The sequence below is a fragment of the Dreissena polymorpha genome, chromosome 12 (genome assembly GCF_020536995.1).
Source record: "Dreissena polymorpha isolate Duluth1 chromosome 12, UMN_Dpol_1.0, whole genome shotgun sequence".
NCBI lineage: Eukaryota > Metazoa > Mollusca > Bivalvia > Myida > Dreissenidae > Dreissena > Dreissena polymorpha.
The window spans coordinates 3,672,774-3,695,363 of record NC_068366.1 but is presented as its reverse complement, the minus strand read 5'-3'; the positions used below and the strand labels follow the sequence as shown (position 1 = coordinate 3,695,363).

General features: G+C 37.8%; 1 protein-coding gene across 5 annotated transcripts in view; it reads left to right on the top strand.

The window, feature by feature from the left end:
* The window catches only part of LOC127853366 (carnitine O-palmitoyltransferase 1, liver isoform-like), a 76,031-nt gene that overhangs the window by 29,187 nt on the left and 24,254 nt on the right, over nucleotides 1–22,590 (top strand). For all 5 annotated transcript variants that reach the window (XM_052387848.1, XM_052387844.1, XM_052387847.1 and 2 more), the window contains exons 8-14: nucleotides 1,745–1,822; nucleotides 2,662–2,769; nucleotides 4,393–4,592; nucleotides 6,741–6,897; nucleotides 8,914–8,961; nucleotides 12,627–12,734; nucleotides 17,192–17,217. In XM_052387848.1, the coding sequence (XP_052243808.1) occupies nucleotides 1,745–1,822; nucleotides 2,662–2,769; nucleotides 4,393–4,592; nucleotides 6,741–6,897; nucleotides 8,914–8,961; nucleotides 12,627–12,734; nucleotides 17,192–17,217 (725 nt within the window). The remainder of the gene's footprint in view (nucleotides 1–1,744; nucleotides 1,823–2,661; nucleotides 2,770–4,392; nucleotides 4,593–6,740; nucleotides 6,898–8,913; nucleotides 8,962–12,626; nucleotides 12,735–17,191; nucleotides 17,218–22,590) is intronic.

The window sequence follows — 22,590 nt, the reverse complement described above, 5'->3', positions numbered from 1 at the left end:
GACCATGTAAATTCTGATCATGTGAGCTGTTTCACAGGGTTATCTGGAGAAAAATATATAAAAAAAGGAAGCCAAATTTACTATTGTTGAGCCATTGTTAAAATTAGCAAGTGATAAGTATAAGTCCTGTTGACCTTTATAATAATTAGTCCCCTACTGGTTTCATCGGAGGGGACTTATGGTTTGCGCTCTGTGTGTCCGTCAGTCAGTCAGTCAGTCAGTCAGTCAGTCTGTCTGTCACACTTTTCTGGATCCTGCGATAACTTTAAAAGTTCTTAATATTTTTTCATGAAACTAGAAACATGGATAGATGGCAATAAGGACATTATGCATGTCATCTCATTTTGTTCCTACGTCAAAAATTCTGGTTGCTATGGCAACAAATATAAACAAGACTATTGTCAAGCAATATAAGTCCCCTACCGGCTCCACCATTGTCAGAAATTCCAGATTTTTAAAAATATATTTGTTGCCATAGCAACCAAAATTTTTTATTTAGGGACAAAATGAAATTACATGCATAATGTCCATATTGCCATCTATCCATGTTTCAAGTTTCATGAAAAAATATTAAGAACTTTATAAGTTATCGCAGGATCCAGGAAACCACCATTTTCAGCAGTATGTCTAGTCTATTTGTTGCCATAGCAACCAGAATTTTTTACGTTGGAACGAAATGAAATGACATGCATAATGTCCATATTGCCATCTATCCATGTTTCAAGTTTCATGAAAAAATATTAAGAACTTTAAAAGTTATCGCAGGATCCAGAAAAACCACCATTTTCAGCAGTATTTCTAGTCTATTTGTTGCCATAGCAACCATAATTTTTGACGTAGGAACGAAATGAAATGACGTGCATAATGTCCATATTGCCATCTATCCATGTTCCAAGTTTCATGAAAAAATATTTATAACTTTTAAAGTTATCGCAGGATCCAGAAAAGTGTGACAGACGGAGACAAAACCATAAGTCCCCTCCTGTGAAACCGGTAGGGGACTAAAAAAAATAAAAAAAAATATTTCTGACAATGGTGGAGCCGGTAGGGGACTTAAATTGCTTGACAATAGTGTTGTTTATAATACCACTACATTGATAAATTTTTCATGTAATACTGTATTTTAAAACATTATGTCAACTTGGAGGTGTTATATCAGTCATGTTTGCTGGTTGGTTATATTACTCAGAATCAACTATTAAGTCGTTGTTTTTGTGAACTAGAATCAAATTTAACAAAACAAACAATTTGATACCCAGATGTAATATATTGTAAACACAAAAAGCAAGAAAAACAGCAAAACATCATTATTTAGATGTCAACAGGATAATCATTTCCGCTTAAAATGCAGCATGGTAGCGATGATATTTCATTATTTCTTTTTACCCTTTCCAACTTAGAAGGAAAGTAAAAATGGCATACAGCATAAAACGAGAACAACCTGCGAATAACTGGCAGTCTGTTCATGTTTTATGCTATTTGCTGCTCATCAGTACAGATTGGAGATGAAGCCTTACAAACTTGAATCTAGTAAGAAAGGTCTTCAATAAAATACAACTTTCTAAGGGATTACAAAATGCGTGAAAATACGTATCTAAGTGGTAAAGTGTTAAAGTGTTGACATAGAGTATGGTAAACAGAAAAAAGGGAACTGCCCTATTGGTGTGTAATATATCAGGCTTGGCCACTTGGCTTAAACAAGCTTGGCAAGAAGTAACCTGTTGTTCTTTATGTCTGTTTGCAGGTGAGTGACTGGTGGGAGGAGTATGTCTACCTGAGAGGGCGCTCCCCAATCATGGTCAACAGCAACTATTATGGAGTGGTATATAACCTATATAGCTTAGTATTATATCTGGTTAGCTGCATTGGCTTTCTAAAATTCTAATAGAAATGTTTTAATACTGCCTTACAAAGCTTGCGAGGGGTATATTGGAGTCACTCGGTTGGTTGGTCATTCCACATAAAATGTTTGAAGTTTGTGCAGTGGATTGCTTTCACAATTTCAAGTAAATTTAATGAATCTTAACATATGTCATAACCTCAAGATGTGCATGTGTGATACACTTTTCATGCCCAATGAATCACGCATGCCTCAGATATTTTCCCTTTATCTGCCGAAAAAGTTCAGGGATTTTAGTGAGGTTGACATTGAAGCCCCTTGTGATCTCCTCTTGTTATGGTAAGGCCTAGTTTATATGAGCCTTGTTCTGAGAAAACCGGGCTTAATGCATGTGCGTAATGTGTCGTCCCAGATTAGCCTGTGCAATCCGCACAGGCTAATCATGGACGACGCTTTCCGCTTTTATGTTATTTTTAGTTTCAAGGATGTCCCTCCTTAACAAAAATCAAGTTTAGGCGGAAAGTGTTGACCCTGATGAGCCTGTGCGGACTGCACAGGCAAATCTGGAACGACACTTTACGCACATGCATTAAGCCCAGTTTTCTCAGAACAAGGCTCATATGGTGTCCCCTTAGAGAAGGGTGGTCCTGGGTTTAATCCCACTGTGGAAGCGTTCTTTAGATCTTTTTGAAAGACACCAAGTACTGGTTCTACCCAGGAAATGGACTCAGTTGTGTTACAATAAGCCCTCGGCTTTCAATACAATCAATTAATAAATAGTATGAAACTAAACTAATATACCTCTTTCCTATGTATTGTAGGACGCAGTGTTAATGCACCCAACCACCAACGCGGCTGCACGTGCAGCCAATGTCACGTACGCCATGCTACAGTACAGGAGAGAGCTGGATAGAGAGGAACTTAACCCTGTAAGATTAAAATTGCACAGCAGACAGTTAAGCCTAGTACTTGAAAGGATCATAATCTATGACTTGTTTTTCATTTAAAATACTTGCAAGTAGATTCTCGGGAGTCAACATTGAGTCAGACCAACTGTCTGACCTTCAACATCACAGCTCCAGGTCTAATGAAAGCCCTGTTCGCCAGTGAAATTCCACATTTTATGAAGCTGCCTATTTATTATGCCTTCTTTTAAAATAAGTTATTGTCCTTTTCATATAGAGGCATCTGTGCCTAACACCTGCGTTAAGGAATTCAGTTTTGTCCAGAAGCAACAGCGGCCAGCAATTTCACAGGTTACTTACAAATTAGGTGCCGGCTACTTTCACCCTAAAATATTAATTTGAAACAACGCAAAAACACCTATTTTAGTGCTTAGTCACTGGCTTGTTTGAAAATCTTATATTTACTTTAAAATTTATGGAGAACACTGAGTATGCGTGTGATTTTTAGCTTGGCTGTTTTCGTAGAAAACCCGAGGTATTGTCATAGCCAGCTCGTCGTCAGCCGTCCTCCGTAGGCGTCGTGCTAAAACCTTAACATTCGCTTTAAAATCAAAATGCTTCCACCTACAACTTTAAAACTTCATATGTACATGCACCTTGATGAGTTCTACACGCCACACCCATTTTTGGGTTACTAGGTCAAAGGTCAAGGTCACTGTGACCTCTAATATAAAACTTTAACATAGGCTCTAAAATTAAAGTGCTTTCACCTACAACTTTGAAACTTCATTTGTAGATGCACCTTGATGAGTTCTACACGCCACACCCATTTTTTTTGGGTCACTAGGTCAAAGGTCAAGGTCACTGTGACCTCTAATATAAAACTTAAACATAAACCTTAGCATTGGTTCTAAAATCAAAGTGCTTCCACCTACAAGTTTGAAACTTCATATGTAGATGCACCTTGATGAGTTCTAAATGCCACACCCATTTTTGGGTCACTAGGTCAAAGGTCAAGGTCACTGACCTCTAATATAAAACTATTAGCATAGGCTGTAAAATCAAAGTGCTTCCACCTACAACTTTGAAACTTTATATGTAGATGCACCTTGATGATTTCTACACGCCACACCCAATTTTGGGTCACAAAGTTAAAGGTCAAGGTTACTGTGACCTCTAATATAAAACTTTTAACATAAACCTTAACATTCGCTCTAAAATTAAAAGTGCTTCCACCTACAACTTAGAAACTTCAAACGTACATGCACCTCGATGAGTTCTACACGCCACACCCATTTTTGGGTCACTAGGTCAAAGGTCAAGGTCACTATGACCTCTAATATAAAACTTTAACATAGGCTCTAAAATCAAAGTGCTTACACCTACAACTTTGAAACTTCATATGTAGATGCACCTTAAGTTCTACACGCCACACCCAATTTTGTGTCACTAGGTCAAAGGTCAAGGTCACTGTGACCTCTAAAATAAAATAAATAATATTTTTTCTGACAAGCTTTTGCAGCCGAGCGTTGGCACCCGTTATGCGGTGCTCTTGTTATTTTAACTTGTACAGAATAATATTCCTTAAGTGCTAAAATGCTTAATGTCGAGGTTGTGCAACTAGCCTGTCATTGTTGTGTTACACAGATCCTTCTCAACAAAACGGTTCCCCTGTGTTCAGCTCAGTATGAGCGCCAGTTCAACACGACTCGGATACCAGGCATAGAGACAGACCGCCTGGTGCATCTACCGGACAGCAAGCATGTGGCCGTATACCACAAGGGACGCTTCTTCAAGGTCTACATCCACTTCAAGGGGCAGCACCTGAAACCCTGCGAGCTCGAGAAGTGAGTAATGTTGGCAGTAGTGATGTGACAGTAACCTGAATGAGCCTCATGCTGGAAAAAATGGGCTTAATGCATGTTCCTAAAGTGTTGTCTCTTGATTAGCCTGTGAAGTCTGCACAGGCTAAACCTTGATGGAACTTTCCATTTTTATGGATTTTTTTGTTTCAAAAAAGGCAATCTTAAATTAAAATTCAGTTTACACTGAGAGTGTTTTCCGAGAAAACCCTGTGTAGACTGCATAGACTATTATTAAGTACACTTTTTGCACATGCATTAAGCCCAGTTTTCCCATAACAAGGCTTAACTAACGTCCAGTTTAATTCAATATATGGTAATGTTTTTCATGTGTAGCCTTTTTATTATGTTTTTACTTTATTTAAGCTGACTTTAAATAAAGTCTATTTGTCTCAGCGATACAAATCAGTGTGTGTTTTTTCACAGTTGGGGTTCATGTCCCTTTTGATTTGGCAAAATCCATGTTCATGAACTAATGATTTGACATCACGTGCCCAAGAAAACCAGCATATTGATCAGTCCATGTCATTTTTGCTCCTAAACACATTTAATTCCTGAATATTATGTTTGTGTCTTATGCATCAGCATATTTGTTGTATTTCAAAAAGCTGATTTAAGGGCAATATGTAATCAGGCACTGTAGCACAATTCTGATGTAATTTTTTATGCCAATTAATTGTTTCAATCAGTCAGTCACTGTCTCATTCTGCATTTTGGTTTCCACTTTCCAGCGTATCCATATTCTATCTGATAGTCACCAAACTTTTAAAAAATTAGCATAAAAAGTCCCAATTTTAAAAACAGGTCAAATGGCTGAAGGTCCTCTAGAATTATGTCCCTTGAATAAATCCCTGTGTTAATTGTTATCCTCCAACACCTCAAAACCAAAAATAACTTTTTCCACATTGTTTACAATGTTTATCTAGGTATAAAATGGGGGAAAAATGTAAATCAGAGAATCCAATAAAACTTATATGCACTTATGGAAATATGGACCTTGAATTATTGTCCTTTTTATGCTCCCCCAAAATTTATTTTGGGGGGAGCATATAGTCGCTGCTTCGTCTGTCCGTCCATCCTTCTGTGTGTCTGTCCGTGCACAATTTGTGTCCGGGCTATTTCTCAGCAACTAATGACCGGAATTCAATGAAACTTTATGGGAAGCTTTACTTCCAAGAGGAGATGTGCATATAATCAGTGGGTTCTGGTCGGATGATTTTTCACAGAGTTATGGCCCTTTGAAATTTTCCATTAACTGTACATATAGTGCAATTCTTGTACGGGCTATTTCTCAGCAACTAAAGACCGGAATTTTATAAAACTTTATGGGAAGCTTCACTACCAAAGGAGATGTGCATATTATCAGCAGGTTCTGGTCGGATGATTTGTCACAGAGTTATGGCCCTTTGAAATTGTTCATTAACTGTACATATAGTGCAATTTTTGTCCGGGCTATTTCTCAGCAACTAATGACCGGAATTCAATCAAAATTTATGGGGAGCTTCACTACTAAGAGGAGACCTGCATATTATCAGCGGGTTCTGGTCGGATGATTTTTCACAGAGTTATGGACCTTTGAAGTTTTTGAAATTTTCCATTAACTGTACATATAGTGCAATTCTTGTCCGGGCTATTTCTCAGCAACTAATTACCGGAATGCAATGAAACTTTATGGGAAGCTTCACAACCAAGAGGAGAGGTGCATATTATCAGCGGGTTCTGGTCGGATGATTTTTCACAGAGTTATGGCCCTTTGAAATTTTCTAAAAAAAAATACTTGTCCCCCCAACTACTGATCCCTCAAGACATTTCCTTTTATCTGAATATATAGTGCAATATTGTGACAAAAAAGACCTTTGGGGAGCATATCCCGTCTCTGACGGTTTCTTGTTTAATTTTTGGACATAAATTCTATCTGCAGTTTATCTCAAAAATGAAAAGAGGAGGCAAACTTAATAGGTAGGTATATTGCTTTGTGGCCAGTGAAACCAATCATTGGTACTTCCCACTTTGTCAATTCATGTAAAGTTTGCTTATCTTGCATTGTTTGCTTCTGGCAAAGGATCAAAAGATATTATATATTTTGTCATATCTCATAAAATCATATCTCAAATATTCTGCCTGTGTGTGCAGGTCGTTCCAAAAGATCCTGGATGACACCAACCCCCCTGTTGATGGGGAGGAGCTGATACCTGCCCTCACTGGTGGGGACCGCGTCCCTTGGGCCCAGGCACGCATGGAGTACTTCTCCAAGGGAAAGAACAAGGCCTCACTGGACGCCATTGAGAAGGTTTGAGGGGATCTATTAAAAACAGATCAGATTATTTGTGGTTTACTTTATTCTTGCTGATAGGTAGATATTGCTGAAAAACACATAAGTGAATTGTGATCACTGATCAAATGCCCTGGCAATGCATTTGCATATAATCAAGTTATTGCTTTAAAAAAAGCACACTTTCATGTCTGGAGCCACATCTTGGAACAGCTGGGCAGATTTCATTGAAACTTAGTATGATTATTAATTTGAATAAGAAGGTTATAACCTTCAAATTGTGACGTAGGAATTATTGCCTTTTTATGTCCCCCACCACTATAGTGGGGGACATATTGTTTTTGCCCTGTCTGTTGGTCTGTCTGTCTGTCTGTCTGTCTGTCTGTCTGTCTGTCTGTCTGTCTGTCTGTCTGTCTGTCTGTCTGTCTGTCTGTCTGTCTGTCTGTCTGTCTGTCTGTCTGTCTGTCTGTTGGTTTGGTCAAACTTTAACATTTGACATAACTTTTGCAATATTGAAGATAGCAACTTCATATTTGGCATGCATGTGTATCTCATGGAGCTGCACATTTTGAGTGGTGGAAGGTCAAGGTCATCCTTCAAGGTCAAAGGTCAAAAAAATAAAGTCAAAGTGGCGCAGAAGGGGACATAGTGTTTCTGACAAACACATTTCTTGTTAACCAGGTTTTCCAAAGGAAAAAACTTGTTATTAGATTAGCAAATGTCGGTAGGCAGAACAAGCTTGTCCGGACCATAACTTTGTCGTTCATTGTGAGATTTTAAAATCATTTGGCACATTTGTTAACCATCATGGGACATTGTGTCGCAAGAAAGAATCATGTCAATATATCCAAGGTCAAGGTCGCCATGACTAAAAATAGATTTATTTTGAAACAAAGGGGGTTAATTTTATTTGTTCAGTTCAAAAGTTCAGTTTGAGTTGTCTCCCTTTATCATACTTTTTTTTTTAACAATGAAAACCTGGTTTTGTGACAATTTTGTCCCTTGTTTTACTTGAAAAATGTGGATTTTATATGGGATTTTTTTCTGTCTTGAGCTGCATCTCCAAGTAAGATATGAGCCACAGCCATGAAATTTATCATGGTTGTTTTCAATTATCGTGGGCTGAGTCACATGCAAGACCCAAGTTTCAAGGTCAAGGTCACACATCGAGTTCAGAGATCACAAATTTGATGAATTATTGATAATTTAGCCAATATTTCACTATTCATCAAGGAATTATGAAATGAAATTCTACAATGTTCTTCTTTACCTGGCAGTGTGCCACAAGTAAGTCTCTGGTTCCCAGAGTCTATGTCTAACAATGTCAAATGTTACAAATTGTTATGAAATATGCCTTATTTTGTAAGGATTCTACAACACATCAAGGAATTTTGCACCCATCTATAAAAAGAATTATTTTGATAAACAAAATGTATTTAGCAGGGATATCAATTCAACAAATTTGCTTTTTCATTTTGTATTACCAGTGCTCATGCTTAAAACTAGCTAGACAGTCCCAGAGTGATTAAATGCTTAAGGTTGGTAACAAATAAAATATGATGATATGGTCTGGCTTTACAATTGTGTCTGTTCTTACATTCTATTCAAGGATTGATGTGAATATTGTGTGTCAACATTACATGACTGATTTAACCATTATACCTTGTTAAGAACAAATATGAGCCTTGCTCTGTGAAAAGGGGGTTTAATGCATGTGCATAAAGTGTTGTCCCAGATTAGCCTGTGTAGACTGCACAGGCTTATCAGGGAAAACACTTTCCCCCTAAAGCGGATTTTTGTGAAGAAAGATTTTCCTTTAAACGAAAAATACAATTAAAGCTTTAAGTTTCGTCCCAGAATAGCCTGTGCAATTTGTACAGGCTATTCTGGGGCGGCATTTTACGCACATGCATAAAACACCCTTTTCACAGAGAGAGGCTCATTTTGAATTGTTTGTTTTGTGCATTACTTATATTTAAAATGTTCTTTCTTTGTTTTGTGCATAACTTATATTCAACATGGTTCTTTCTTCAGGCAGCATTCTTCGTCACTTTTGATGACAAGGAGCAAAACTTTGTGAAGGTAAATTGGTTCATTCAGCAGGGGTTTCATTAAGAGCCGGGGGCCGGGGATTTTCCCTGACTACTTTGACCAGAAACACCGGGTACTTTTCAATCGGAAAAAAAAATCCTGACATAATTTTTTTTAAATTTCGTCCAGGCAAAGTTAATTGAAACTATTTTTCCCCCAATCCAAGTCGATTTACAACACATACGCTTGGAATTCAAAGCCAAATGAGCGACAGTCATCGCCATCGGTCATATCCAAAACGAAGGTTACATTATACTAAATAATCGTGTTACATTCCACTAGAAAACGGCCCGAAAAAAAGGTGCTGAAACAGGCAATATTGATTTGTGTCATTTTATTTCTTGAAAACTGCGTAACATACATTTTTATGGTTGAAATCAACAGCTTGTCAGAGATGAAGTTCAGCTTTATGCAAAAGCTGCATTTCTCTGGAATCAGCTACAGTACACTCCACACGTTTTCCCCAAATTCCCTAGCTACTCCGCGGACAGTATCTCCGAGGGAGATTAAGAAAATTTCGCAATACGCGGCGTTTGCATGATTTGGGACTTTGCGATGAACGATCGGCAAAATTGATAAGCCGACCCGGCGGCCCTCGGCGTTGGCAACGCAGGGTAAACTCCGTGTTTAACGAGATAACGATCAATTTAACTTTGTTTTACTTCCTGATTTTCAAATAAAATTACATTTATTTCAAGTACATATATATATTTATATATATATATAATATACAATTAAAAAAAACAACCAAGATAGATCGATCCCCATGTGGTTGTAGAACTAGTTGTATAAAAAACTTGTTGATTTACGTCAAACAAAACGTCGTCTATAAACTGATACTTACCTATTAATATATTCACAGTTTGCAACATTGTTTTTATTTTGATAATTTAATCCAAAGTTTTCATGTATGCAGGTGTTTTTTCTATACTGAACATGTATACAAATGACCAACAACCCTAAAAGTATTTCAAATCTGTGTGAATTGACAGTTTGGCGTTATCAAAAGAAAGCCGCTTCCTGTCTGAAGGCATAACTTACTCAAGTAAACAAGTTCAAAGAATACATAAGGAATGGTTTTCATTGTCGGAACAAAGTCAATTATCTGCTCACTAATGCATTTACTTTCCCTTTGTATGTAGGTAATTCCATTGATTGCTAAAAGAATTAACTATTGAGTTGATAGTTGCATTAAATATTCACAGTTGTATTATAGTTGTTTTGACATTCAAAACAATGTTTACCAATAATTATGGACCAAACCGGCAGTGTGACATTCACAAATGTTAATCCCTTTCGTCAAAACACCGCAGACAGCAGTCTACACAATAGGTCAGTAGACAAGCTATGCGTGTTTTCTTAACGTTAAACACTTAATCAAGTTCCGCCCAGATGTCTTCTTTAATCGGTGTACAGTACAATTACTGTAATTACTTTATAATTACTCTACTAAAATACCATCACGATAAAGATTCGGCATGATCGATTTGAAATTATTTTGGAGGAAATATCAACTTACCGGTTTTCGCGATAATCAATGTACTCTGCGCTACAAAGTTTGTATTAAAAAAAATCAATACACGCAAGCTTTGCAGGAGTATACCTTGACCTTGTACATTGCAGCATAATTTTCGCGCGCTTTTGTAGGGAAATATACATGATGACTGTATATTGGAAGCATTTGTAAACGTCGTATTAACATTAAAAATCGTAGTGTGTTTCGGATTACTATTTATTATTCTTATTTGGAAATTTTACGGAACATTTATTCTTGTGTTATATGTGTTATGATTTAAATATTAATTAGTCAAAACGCTTCACATGTCGTATATTCATTCATATTGTAGACGTACCTTTGAATTAAAAAAAATAATTTTTATATGTATTAATTTTTTATACAATTATCTTTATTTTTATATGCCACAGTATTTAACAATTTTTATTAATAATGTTTTTATTTTTTGGCATGCCCAGTAGCACACTGCTAACGTGGTGTTGCGCGGCGGTCGCTGATAAGAACGGAAATAGTCTTTACCGTTTTTACCGAGGGTAAAGTAATACACACCGCGGGTATTAGCAAACTCGGCGGAACGCCGCGGTTTACCTCGCTTTCAAACTCAGCGTAAACACTCGCTAGCAGGAAAAAAAAACGCGCTCACTCGGGAAAACTCGTGGACTATACTGTACTTCTGATGAGGATGAGAGTAACTTGTCTGATACAGACTGAGGTTGGTTACCAGCATCAGTCTGTATCAGACCAGTCATTGTCAGTGACTGTCACACAGTGGTCCATTTAACATTCACATTTAAAGTTTATGAGTAATTTACTCATTGCATTATGATTAACTCGAAAGCTTGTGTTTCGTTTGCTGCAGTGTTTATTTGACATCTCCTGATTTCATACATCAAACAACAGAACTGTATCAATCTTTTGCATTAAAACAAAGTTTTTTCAATTATGATATGTTAACAAAAATTCAAGATTTAATTTGTGCATGTTGCAGCTGAAAACCTTGTGACAAATGGAAGTTTCTTTTTTGTTAAACAATGCTTTCTTAATTTATCAATGCCCTATTTAAACAACAGATATATGTGGTTGATTTACATTTCACAAACTTTTTCAAATGTGTTCTGAAAGTTTACCATGAAAGTGAATGCTTTAAATCTTTGAGTTTGTGTTATAACATTATTTCATGCTTAACGATTTTACCATGGGCAGCTTGTAAAAAAGAGTTTTGTTTTAAATAATATTATTACTTTAAGTATTAGATGCCTAATGGTTCTGCCACATTTTTGACAAAGTGACTTTCAACATGTTCACAAAGGTTTGAAAAAGAATTTATTTGAAAACCTTTGTGAACACAGACAGTGAAGGTTAATGATTGCCAAATCTGACTGGAACCATCTAATACCATACTAAGGCAAAAGTTTATATTGTTATTAAGTGTGCTATATATTGTTATTCATTGTGAAAGTAACTGTTTCCATTGAATAAATTGAAAGCAAATGATGATAATTTTGATTTTTTTTCTCATGGTCCATTATACTTGATACTTGACTTCAATAAGATATCACACAGAAGTACAAGCTTCCATATGGCATTATTAGCACTTAATAAGTGCTTTCAATGTCATTTGGATATGTATTTCCTTTTGCATCAGAAGACCTAATTTTCATTTTCGGTCGGTGGCCTTCGGCACTGGCCCCCGGACATGGGGGCGTTGCCCCCTAGACCCCCAATGGGGGAGGTCCGCCATAACCCCCGCCTACTTTTGCAAATCACCCTTCTACTACATATATTAATGAAACCCCTGATTCAGACATATGTTGATATTGAAATCAATTTGTTCATTTGCAACTTAACTATATGAGTGAGTTGTCAATTGGAACACAAATTTCTTAAGCATCTGGCTTATACATATAGGGTTCTGTAGATAAAAATATTCTAGACTAGCGAATATATGCAGTTTTCAATCATACTGTACGGAAAAACAACAATAAAAAACTATTAAGCATAGACACAAAAAATGAAAGTTACATTTAAGATACATTGTTTACGTAGAAACATATAAATATAGTGTTTCCTTAAAAGGAACATTCATGACTTTGGTTCTTGTACTCTGATGTCGTCCCATACTGTGTTTTGTGTATTGCAGGGAGACCAGAACACCTTTGACACATATGCTCAGACCATGCTCCATGGTAACGGCTCCAACCGCTGGTTTGACAAGTCCTTCAACCTGGTTGTGTGCCCCAATGGCAGGGTAGGCCAGTTTTGCCCCGTTCAGGGTTTTTTCTAGCCATTTTGGGAAAAGGAGTCTGGTCTAATTGTGATTGTTTTCGCTAAAGTGGCAAATTTGGGTATTTTTCATCAACAAAATGGACCAAAAAGGGATTTCTTTTATAAAAAAAATATTGACACCTCAGGCATTCTCCTTGCCATGTTGGGAAAAAAAATTAATTATAGCTATGTAATTTTTAAGATTTAAAATAAAAAAATAATTACAATTTAATATTTTTTTATTTTTAGCTCGGCGTTTTCAAGGAAAACCCGAGGTTTTGTCATTGCCTGCTTATCGCCCGACATCCGCGTCGTGCTAAAACCTTAACATTTTGTTAAAGTTTTGAACATTGGCTCTAAAATCAAATTGCTTCCACCTTCAGCTTTGAAACTTCATATGTAGATGCACCGCGATGAGTTCTACACGCCACATCCATTTTTGGGTCACTAGGTCAAAGGTCAAGGTCACTGTGACCTCTAAAAAAATATAATTGACAAGCTTTCATTCATTTAAAACTGCACCTGTAGCCGAGCACCTGTGGACTCAAATCTCATCTTCTGAGTCCAGCTCAACAATTGAAAATGCTCTTTATATTGGGCCCATGTCTCAACTCTAAAAAAAGGTTTTTTTGGTCACAATTTTGCACCTTTATGTGCAAATAAGTAGCAAATTAACATGTAAAATCCTTACAAATTTAAAAATAAACAAAGAAGAAAATTAACCCTAGTAACTGTGAAATAATTCTGAGCAAAGCTTATACATTTCAAGCACACTCTAAAAATGGGCAGAGGTATTACATTTCAAGCACACTCTAAAAATTGGCAGAGCTAATACATTTCAAGCACACTCTAAAAGTGGGCAGTGCTAATACATTTCAAGCACACTCTAAAAATTGGCAGAGCTAATACATTTCAAGCACGCTTTACACAAATAGTGAGCCAATATATTAATCTTTATTGTGAAATTGCTCTTACTTATCAATGGACATTGCAAGCTGAAATCCTATGTACACAAATGCAGCATCTTCTAAGGCCTGATTTATTTTAAGCCAAATTAATTTAAACATCACAAAATAAATCCGCAAGATGAACACAATTTAAAAACCATGATGTGTTGTGCTTCATGCCACTTTGTACATCTACAATAGATCTATCTTGTACAAACTGGAATTTATGTTCGTATTGATGGAAAATGAAAAAAATGTTTAGATTTATTTAGAAAAAAAAAATTGTATGTAAACTGAGGATTTGGGGCAGTCCTCTGGTGAAAATATATACTGTTTATGCCCCCCTTCGAAGAAGAGGAGGTATTTTGTTTTGCTAGATGTTGTTCCGTCTGTTGGTAGACAAGTTTGTTTTCGATCATTTACTAGTGAATGGAGGGACCGATTGGCTTGATACTTCCCTTGTGCATTGGTGGTAGACAGTAGATTGCCCCTATTGAAATTGGGGTCAGCAGGTCAAACGTCACTGTCACACTAAGTGTGAAATCGTTTCCAGTCAATAACTTGTCAACAGATTCACCGATTGGCTTGATACTTCCCATAAGCATTGGCCTTGGACCGCAGATGACCCCTATTGAAATTGGATGCACTAGGTCAAAGGTCAAGGTCACTGTCACAATAAATGTAAAAATAGTTTCTGATGAATAACTCGTCAAAGAATTGACTGATTGGCTTGATACTTCACATGTGCATAGGCCTTGGACAAGGCTTGTTTGTAGAGGCATCTGTCTCCGACCGCTGAGCTTGTATTGAGATTGTAAATGAGGCCAAATGTTTGCCCCAAATTAGACCCAAAACAAACACACTCTAGGAATCACATGTATGATAGTTTGGTCAAGTATAGGGCTGTCACTATACGCCGTGAGCGTACCGCGGTATATCGTGGTACAGCAACACTGTATCGCGGTACGTACCGCGTTATTTTACAGAAAATGTATCTGTGAAGAAAACAGCAGAATAACAAGTTTCACAAACTTTATTAAGCTCAATAATCAGAAAACACTGGTATCATAGTATGACTAGAAACTGTAAAAGAAACTGTAATAAACTTGATAGAAGTAGTCATTGTTATTGTTATTCGCGTCTTTTTCTAAAATGTCCGCCATGTTGTTTACAATAGCTGTGGCTGTTGTCTGTGTAAATCGAACGCTTCAAGGGCATGTTTAAAATGCGGAGTCAGCAGGCCCAGTATTGAAAATCCATAGCGTTCTGACTCTTCCTCGACTTATTCAGAATCTTAAGATAACATGATTCGGAAGTGCCATGCTTTGAACGATCAATATACTAAAGAAAGAAAATAAGAAATAGAATAAACATCTTTTGGGTAATTAAGAACTTATTTGCAAAGGAAATCTGTCCCTTATTCCAACAAAAGGTACGGACCCATACATCGCCGTATTTTAAACGTGAAAGTTAAACATCTACCAGTGGAAGCGCTTGCTTGACCTGGATATTAACGGATTATTTATTTAGCCCTTTTGAATTGCTTCTACAGTTTTCAAAACGATATCTATATCAAAATAATTATGTAATGTATTTATATCTGTGCTAATATAATAATATTAAAAAAATTGGTGCGGCAACGCCGTACCGCGGTGCGATTTTTTTTCACGACATGCACCTCGATATACCGATATACCGGTGAATCGTGACAGCCCTAGTCAAGTATGATAGTTTGGTCAAGGTTACCTTTTCTGAACATAGAAAGTAAGAAGTACAGTTACTGCCAAATTGTAATTTAAATTATATAAATTTATATTTATTTAAGGTAGCGCACCTCTAATGGGCACATATCCAAACATAATCTAATTAATTATTTTCTTAATCAGCATCATTTCACTGAACTACATGCAAATTTGTAGGTAGGCTTTCCATGCTTTTTAAAAAAATATACCGATTTTTTCAAAACCACCCCCACGCTCGGCTTTTGTCCAGTTTATTTTCACCCCTGGGGTATATAAAAGTTCCATAATTCATTCAAATTTCCAAATATGGGCATGCAGTTGGTGTGTACAGATGCTGTAAAGGTGTTTAAAGTTTAAACAAGATGAAATAAGTATTCTTTTACAGACATTTATTTTTTACAAATTTTTATCTATTGAAGAGCGCCATGAAATGTAAGTGATTTCAGCCAAGTAAAAATTGGGTCGGTTAAAAACAAAGTGTCATAAAATTCAAAATAGTATCATTTAAGTCATATTTTAAACTTAGTTTTTATAGAAACACTATATACAGCAAAAATACCAAGAACTAGACAGATTTACCGTTTACTTTTTGAAATAAAAATAAAAATGCAACATGCATGGTTCGTATTTTCAACAGTAAATCACCCAATTTCGCCATAACGTTGTTTTAATTTTAATAATTGAAGAATGTGCATAAAAATTGCAACATATTTAACAATAAATATAGCTTATATGCCAAATTAAATCAAATTACGTAAGAAAATAAATAAAACGCGTCGCAAAAAAGTATACGTCGTCGGCAGGATTCGAACCTGCGCGGGAATATCCCAAAAGATTTCTAGTCTATCGCCTTAACCACTAGGCTACGGCACCTAATAGTAGGCTCTTCAACCTTCGAAGAAATCGAGGGAAATCATTAGAGGTGCGCTACCTTAATAATTTTAATGCCCCCCTTCGAAGAAGAGGGGGTATATTGTTTTGCACATGTCGGTCGGTCCGTCCGTCGGTCCGTCCACCAGATGGTTTGCGGATGATAACTCAAGAACGCTTAGGCCTAGGATCATGAAACTTCATAGGTACATTGATTATGACTGGCAGATGACCCCTATTAATTTTCAGGTCACTAGGTCAAAGGTCAAGGTCACAGTGACTCGAAATAGTAAAATGGTTTCCGGATGATAACTCAAGAATGCTTAGGCCTAGGATCATGAAACTTCATAGGTACATTGATCATACTGGCAGATGACCCTTATTGATTTTCAGGTCACTAGGTCAAAGGTCAAGGTCACAGTGACTCGAAAAAGTAAAATGGTTTCCGGATGATAACTCAAGAATGCTTAGCCTAGGATCATGAAACTTCATAGATACATTGATCATGACTGGCAGATGACCCCTATTAATTTTCAGGTCACTAGGTCAAAGGTCAAGGTCACAGTGACTCAAAACAGTAAAATGGTTTCCTGATGATTACTCAAGAATAATTAGGCCTAGGATCATGAAAATTCATAGGTACATTGATCATGACTGGCAGATAACCCCTATTGATTTTCAGGTCACTAGGTCAAAGGTCAAGGTCACAGTGACAAAAAAACGTATCAAAAAACGTTAAGGCAGAAAGTGTCCTCAAGATTAGCTTGTGTGGACTGTAAAGACTTAACAGAGACAACACTTTATGCTCAGGCACAAATCCCTGTTTTCCCCAAAGAGAGTCTCATGTATACCAGTGCACATGTACTGATGTTCTGTTGCAGATTGGTTTCAATGCCGAGCACTCCTGGTGAGTTTGTCTACTTTATTAGAGAATTATAATGTGCCAAATCATATTTAAATAGTTTGGGTGTAAATATTCCAAAATTTAAAGCTATATAATTTTTGATAGCCAATTTATCACTTGTAATTATTTGTTTTAAACGTACTGGCAAATCAGGCATTAACATACATGTAAGTGAAATACAATGCAAGAAAAAATAAATTGTATGATACTAAATATGTTTGTAAGTGAGAAATTGTTTACTTGCTTGCATCAAAAAGCAAGGTTCTGCTTCAATTTGCAAGAGTTCCGGTGCGGTGCGGGTTGCAAGAGTTCCGGTGCGGTGCGCGCATCGATTCTTCTTTGAAAAACTTCTGAAAAAATATCTTTTTGTTCATAATCTCTACATTCCTCTTCGTCTCCCCCGTCTACATCTTTAACTATGAAGGTTTGGTAAGATAGCAACAACCGACAACACCGAGAAATACATCTTTAATACGGGAATATCGAGTAAAAGAACTTTTTGAACGCCCCTCTCTTGTGAGCCTCGATCTGAAACCACATTTGTTTACTTCCGGTTGCCAATTTTCGAAAGAAAAACAAACATGTTTGACAACTTTATTTCGATCTGCGTGCTTGTACTAGCCGTAAATAACATCAGACTTTCCACCGAGGCCATAAACCATGATAAGGACACTACTTACATAGGTATTTATCATATACAACCTCATTCCATTGATCTTACGCCAACAGTCAATTTCATGATCTCCATGCAAAATTACATGTCGAGAAAGAAAGGCCCTGTATGTCGCGAGAAAGCAGTCCTGCTTTACCTGTGCATGCTATTGCTAGCACAGTCATATGCCCCCGAGCCAAACCCAGGTCCCAGGGCACCCAAGTTTCCCTGTGGACTATGCAACAAGGCAGTGAAATGGATGACACCTGGTGTACAATGTGACCACTGCAAGATATGGTATCACCAACAATGCATGTGTATGAATGACAACATATATCATGCACTGAAAAACATCTCTTGGAATTGTGTCTCATGTGCACTTCCTAATTTTGCTTCTAGTTTGTTTGACACCACCTTCTTTGAAACAACAAACCAGTTTGAACCCTTAATAACTGATAACAGCATCAGGTCAGCGGAACATAACTTCAGCTTTGATTATCCGTCAGCCACATCATCCCCCAACCGCCATTCAACCCCAATAAGAGCCAGACCCCCAAGTGATCTCTATAATTCACACCAACCAAGTTCTATCAATGATGAAAGCATCCTTACCCACCCAAGCTTCAACTGTACCAATAAAATAGAATACCAAACAATAGCTACGAGCAAAAAGCAACGAAAGGATACCCCTATTAAAATCCTAAATATGAACTGTCAGTCAGTTGCACCTAAGAAATCATCTCTAGCAACCATTTGTGAGACCATCAGTGCTGATATAGTTATTGGAACTGAGTCATGGCTTAACGACAACCATCTTAACTCTGAGATATTCCCAGATAACTACAAGATCTATAGAAGGGACAGAAAGAATGGAAAAGGTGGGGGTGTATTTGTCCTGGTGGATAAAAACTTCCAGAGTATGGAACCCGAGGAGCTGTGTACAACCGATGAGTGTGAGATGGTTTGGGTGCAGATCACGGTAACTGGAACAAGCTCCCTCTACATAGGAGCCTTCTACCCCCCACCAAACATCGATGACCCGGACTACTTAAATCATCTGGACACATGCTTATCCAGGATCCCAACCACAGCCCACATTTGGCTCGGAGGGGATTTCAACCTTGGGGACATAAACTGGGAGGACAATAGCGTTAAGGAACATGCTTCTAAGCCGACCCTATCCAGGCAGCTTATCAATATTGCCAACGACAGGTTCCTAGAGCAACAAGTAACAGAGCCAACAAGAACAACAGAACACTCAAGCAACACATTAGATCTCTTCTTCACAAACAACAGCTCACTTATCAACAATACAGAAGTCATCCCTGGTATCTCTGACCATCACGCTGTCTATGTTGAAGCAAGCCTAAAACCTCTCAAAACCACAACACCTTCAAGAAAAGTCTACTGCTATGACAAAGCCAACTATATGGCTATGAACGAAGACCTTCATAAACTACACACCGAGATGAAATCTATGCCTAACTCTACAATTGATACACTATGGACAAAATTTAAAGACAACCTTATTCTACTAATGGACAAGCACATTCCATCAAAGCTTCTCAAAAACCAAAAGACCAAGAAACCATGGATAGATCGCAAAGTTAAATCAGCTATCAAGAGAAGAACCAAACTATATAGAAGAATGAAAAAAACTAAATCGGGAGCAGATATAAGGAAATACAAAGTATGTAAATCACATGTCCAGAAACTCGAAAGACAAAACTACCACCAGTACATCAACAACTTGATTGAAGTCCAAGACCCAAACGATGACAAGCAACTTAAGCAGAAAAGGTTCTGGAACTACATCAAATCCCTGCGCAAAGACAACTCTGGTATAGCGCCACTTAAAGATAATGGCAGACTTTTCAACTTGCCCAAAGACAAGGCCGATATTCTAAACAAGCAGTACATGTCGGTGCTTACCCAGGAAGATGGAAATGATGTACCCTCACCTACAGGCACCCCATACCCAGACATGGACACCATACACATTGAAGAGGCTGGAGTGAGAAAGCTTCTACAAAATCTCAATCCACGTAAAGCATCAGGCCCAGACAACATATCGGCTCGAATACTGAAGGACTGCGCCGAAAACCTAGCCCCCATCCTTACACTGATATTTAATCAATCACTGAAGGAAGGCACAGCACCTAGAGATTGGCGACATGCACGTGTGTCGGCTATATATAAGAAAGGAGCACGCCAGGACCCTGCTAACTACAGACCAGTCTCTCTTACTTGTATATGCTGTAAGCTGCTCGAACACATCTTTGTCAGCAATACCCTGAAACATCTGGAAGAACACAACATCTTGAATGACTGCCAGCATGGATTCAGAGCAAGGAGAAGCTGCGAAACACAGTTAGTCACACTTTCCCATGAACTAGCAGCGTCACTTGATAACCGAATCCAGACTGATATGATCATACTCGATTTCAGCAAAGCCTTCGACCGAGTGCCACACAAACGATTGTTGAATAAGCTTGACCACTACGGTATTAGAGGCTCCTCCCATCAATGGATAACCTCCTTCCTACATAGCAGAAGCCAACAAGTCGTAGTGGAGGGGAAGTCGTCCGAAAATGTCCCAGTTGTCAGCGGAGTGCCCCAAGGCTCAGTCCTAGGACCGCTACTATTCCTAATATTTATTAATGACCTCCCCGACAACCTGCATTCAAAAACACGACTCTTCGCAGATGATTGCATCTTATACCGCCAAATAAAGTCACCAAACGACCAGCAAATCCTGCAAAAAGACCTGGACACTCTTGCATCATGGGAAAAGAAATGGGGCATGGATTTTCACCCACACAAATGCAGCGTTCTCAGAGCATCAAGAGGAAGATCACCCCTTAAAGCAAAATACACACTGAAAGGAATAACTTTAATGGAGGAACACAGCACCAAATATTTAGGCGTCCAACTACAATCAAACATCTCATGGAAAGACCATATCAACATCAAGACGAAAAAAGCAAATAATATGCTAGGTTTGCTGAGACGGAATCTAAAAAACTCAAATAGCGATACTAAGACGAAAGCATACATCTCAATGGTAAGGCCCCATCTTGAGTACTGTTGTACAGTCTGGAGTCCTCACCAACAAAACCAGATCAAACAAGTTGAGATGGTGCAACGCAGGGCAGCAAGGTTCGTCTCTAATCGGTACAGAAACACAAGCAGCGTACAAGACATGCTTACAAACCTCAACTGGGAAAGCCTTGAAACCAGAAGAAAGAAAATACAACTTACCCTCCTGTATAAAATCACCAACAACCTCATAGACATTAATCCCAACGACTACCTACAGAAAACTAACTCTAGGACAAGAGCGTCACACCAACAGAAGTACCTGCCCTACTCCACTAAGACAGATTGCTACAAGCATAGCTTCTTCCCAAACACCATACCTCTCTGGAATAGACTCCCAGCTTCAGTGGCTGAGGCTCCTTCATTGGCATCTTTCAAGAAGGAGCTATCGAACCTTACCTTCTAACGGGGACTCTCTTCCAGCTGCAAGTAAATTCAAATGATAGGTTCGGGCTGTACCGGCGGGGCCTAGTGCCCCTTAACCGCCACGGAAGCCGGAGAGGTCAGCCTTGATGAATCGAAAGCAGCTGATAAAACTTTCCTTATTTCTGCCTGTATCTTTATGTCGCTCCGTCGATTCTATACTTCTACCTTTACTTTTTTCTGTTTAATCTCTTTTTCTTAGCGCACCGTTGAAGGATTGTCAAGTCTGACAGATCAACGTAACGATGTAGATGTAGATGTAGAATTTAAATTCCTGAATGAGATAAAATTTATGTTAATCTTTAAAAAAAAAAAAGAAGATGTTTTGTATAAAATGTTCTTTCATGTTATGACATGTGTTCTTTTCTACTTATAATGTTTGCTCACCTGAGCACAAACTGCTCATGATGAGACATTGTGGTCAGTCTCTTGCCCGCTGTATTTATCTAGCAATGTTACCTCTTCAGAAGCCATGTTTTAAATCAATCTTGATGAAACTAGGTCAGATAGTTTGGAGAGATCAATGTCAAGTTTGAATCTTGGCTGCTTGTGTTCAAAAAGTACAAATGTTTGTCTAAATTTCAAATAAAAAACAACAACTTGTTACCTGTCTAGAAGCCACATTAATAACTCAATCTTGATTAAACTTGATCAGAATATTTATCTTGACAATATCTCTGTCACCTGGTTAAATTTTGTCCTATATTTCTAGGCCATGTTTAAATCTGCATGAAGTTGGTTAAAACTCTTTATAACCAGTTCAAGTCTTTGAAAAATTGTTTGCACCTTGCACTCGGCTGAGCGCTTGAGGGCCATCATGGCCCAAACTTTTTTAAACTGCATTTAAATTGCCTGTTTTCATTTTTTAGATTAGCAGATGTGTTGCCATTTTCAGTGAATTGCATCTTGATGTACATGGTTCATTTGCTATTAATTGCATCTTGTTGTAGTCTGTTTCTTTGACTTAATATAACCATGCAGCAAAGTTGATCATCACCGTTGAAAAACATTGTCTTTTTATACCCCCACAAACGAAGTTTAGGGGGGTATATAGGAGTGAGCTTGTCTGTCCGTCGGTTGGTCGGTCGTTCCGTATTAAGTGTCCGCTCTCTAATTCAAGTTGTTTTCATCCGACCTTCACCAAACTCGGTCAGTTGTTGTATCTAGATGATGTCTAGGTCAAGTTCGAATATGGGTCATGC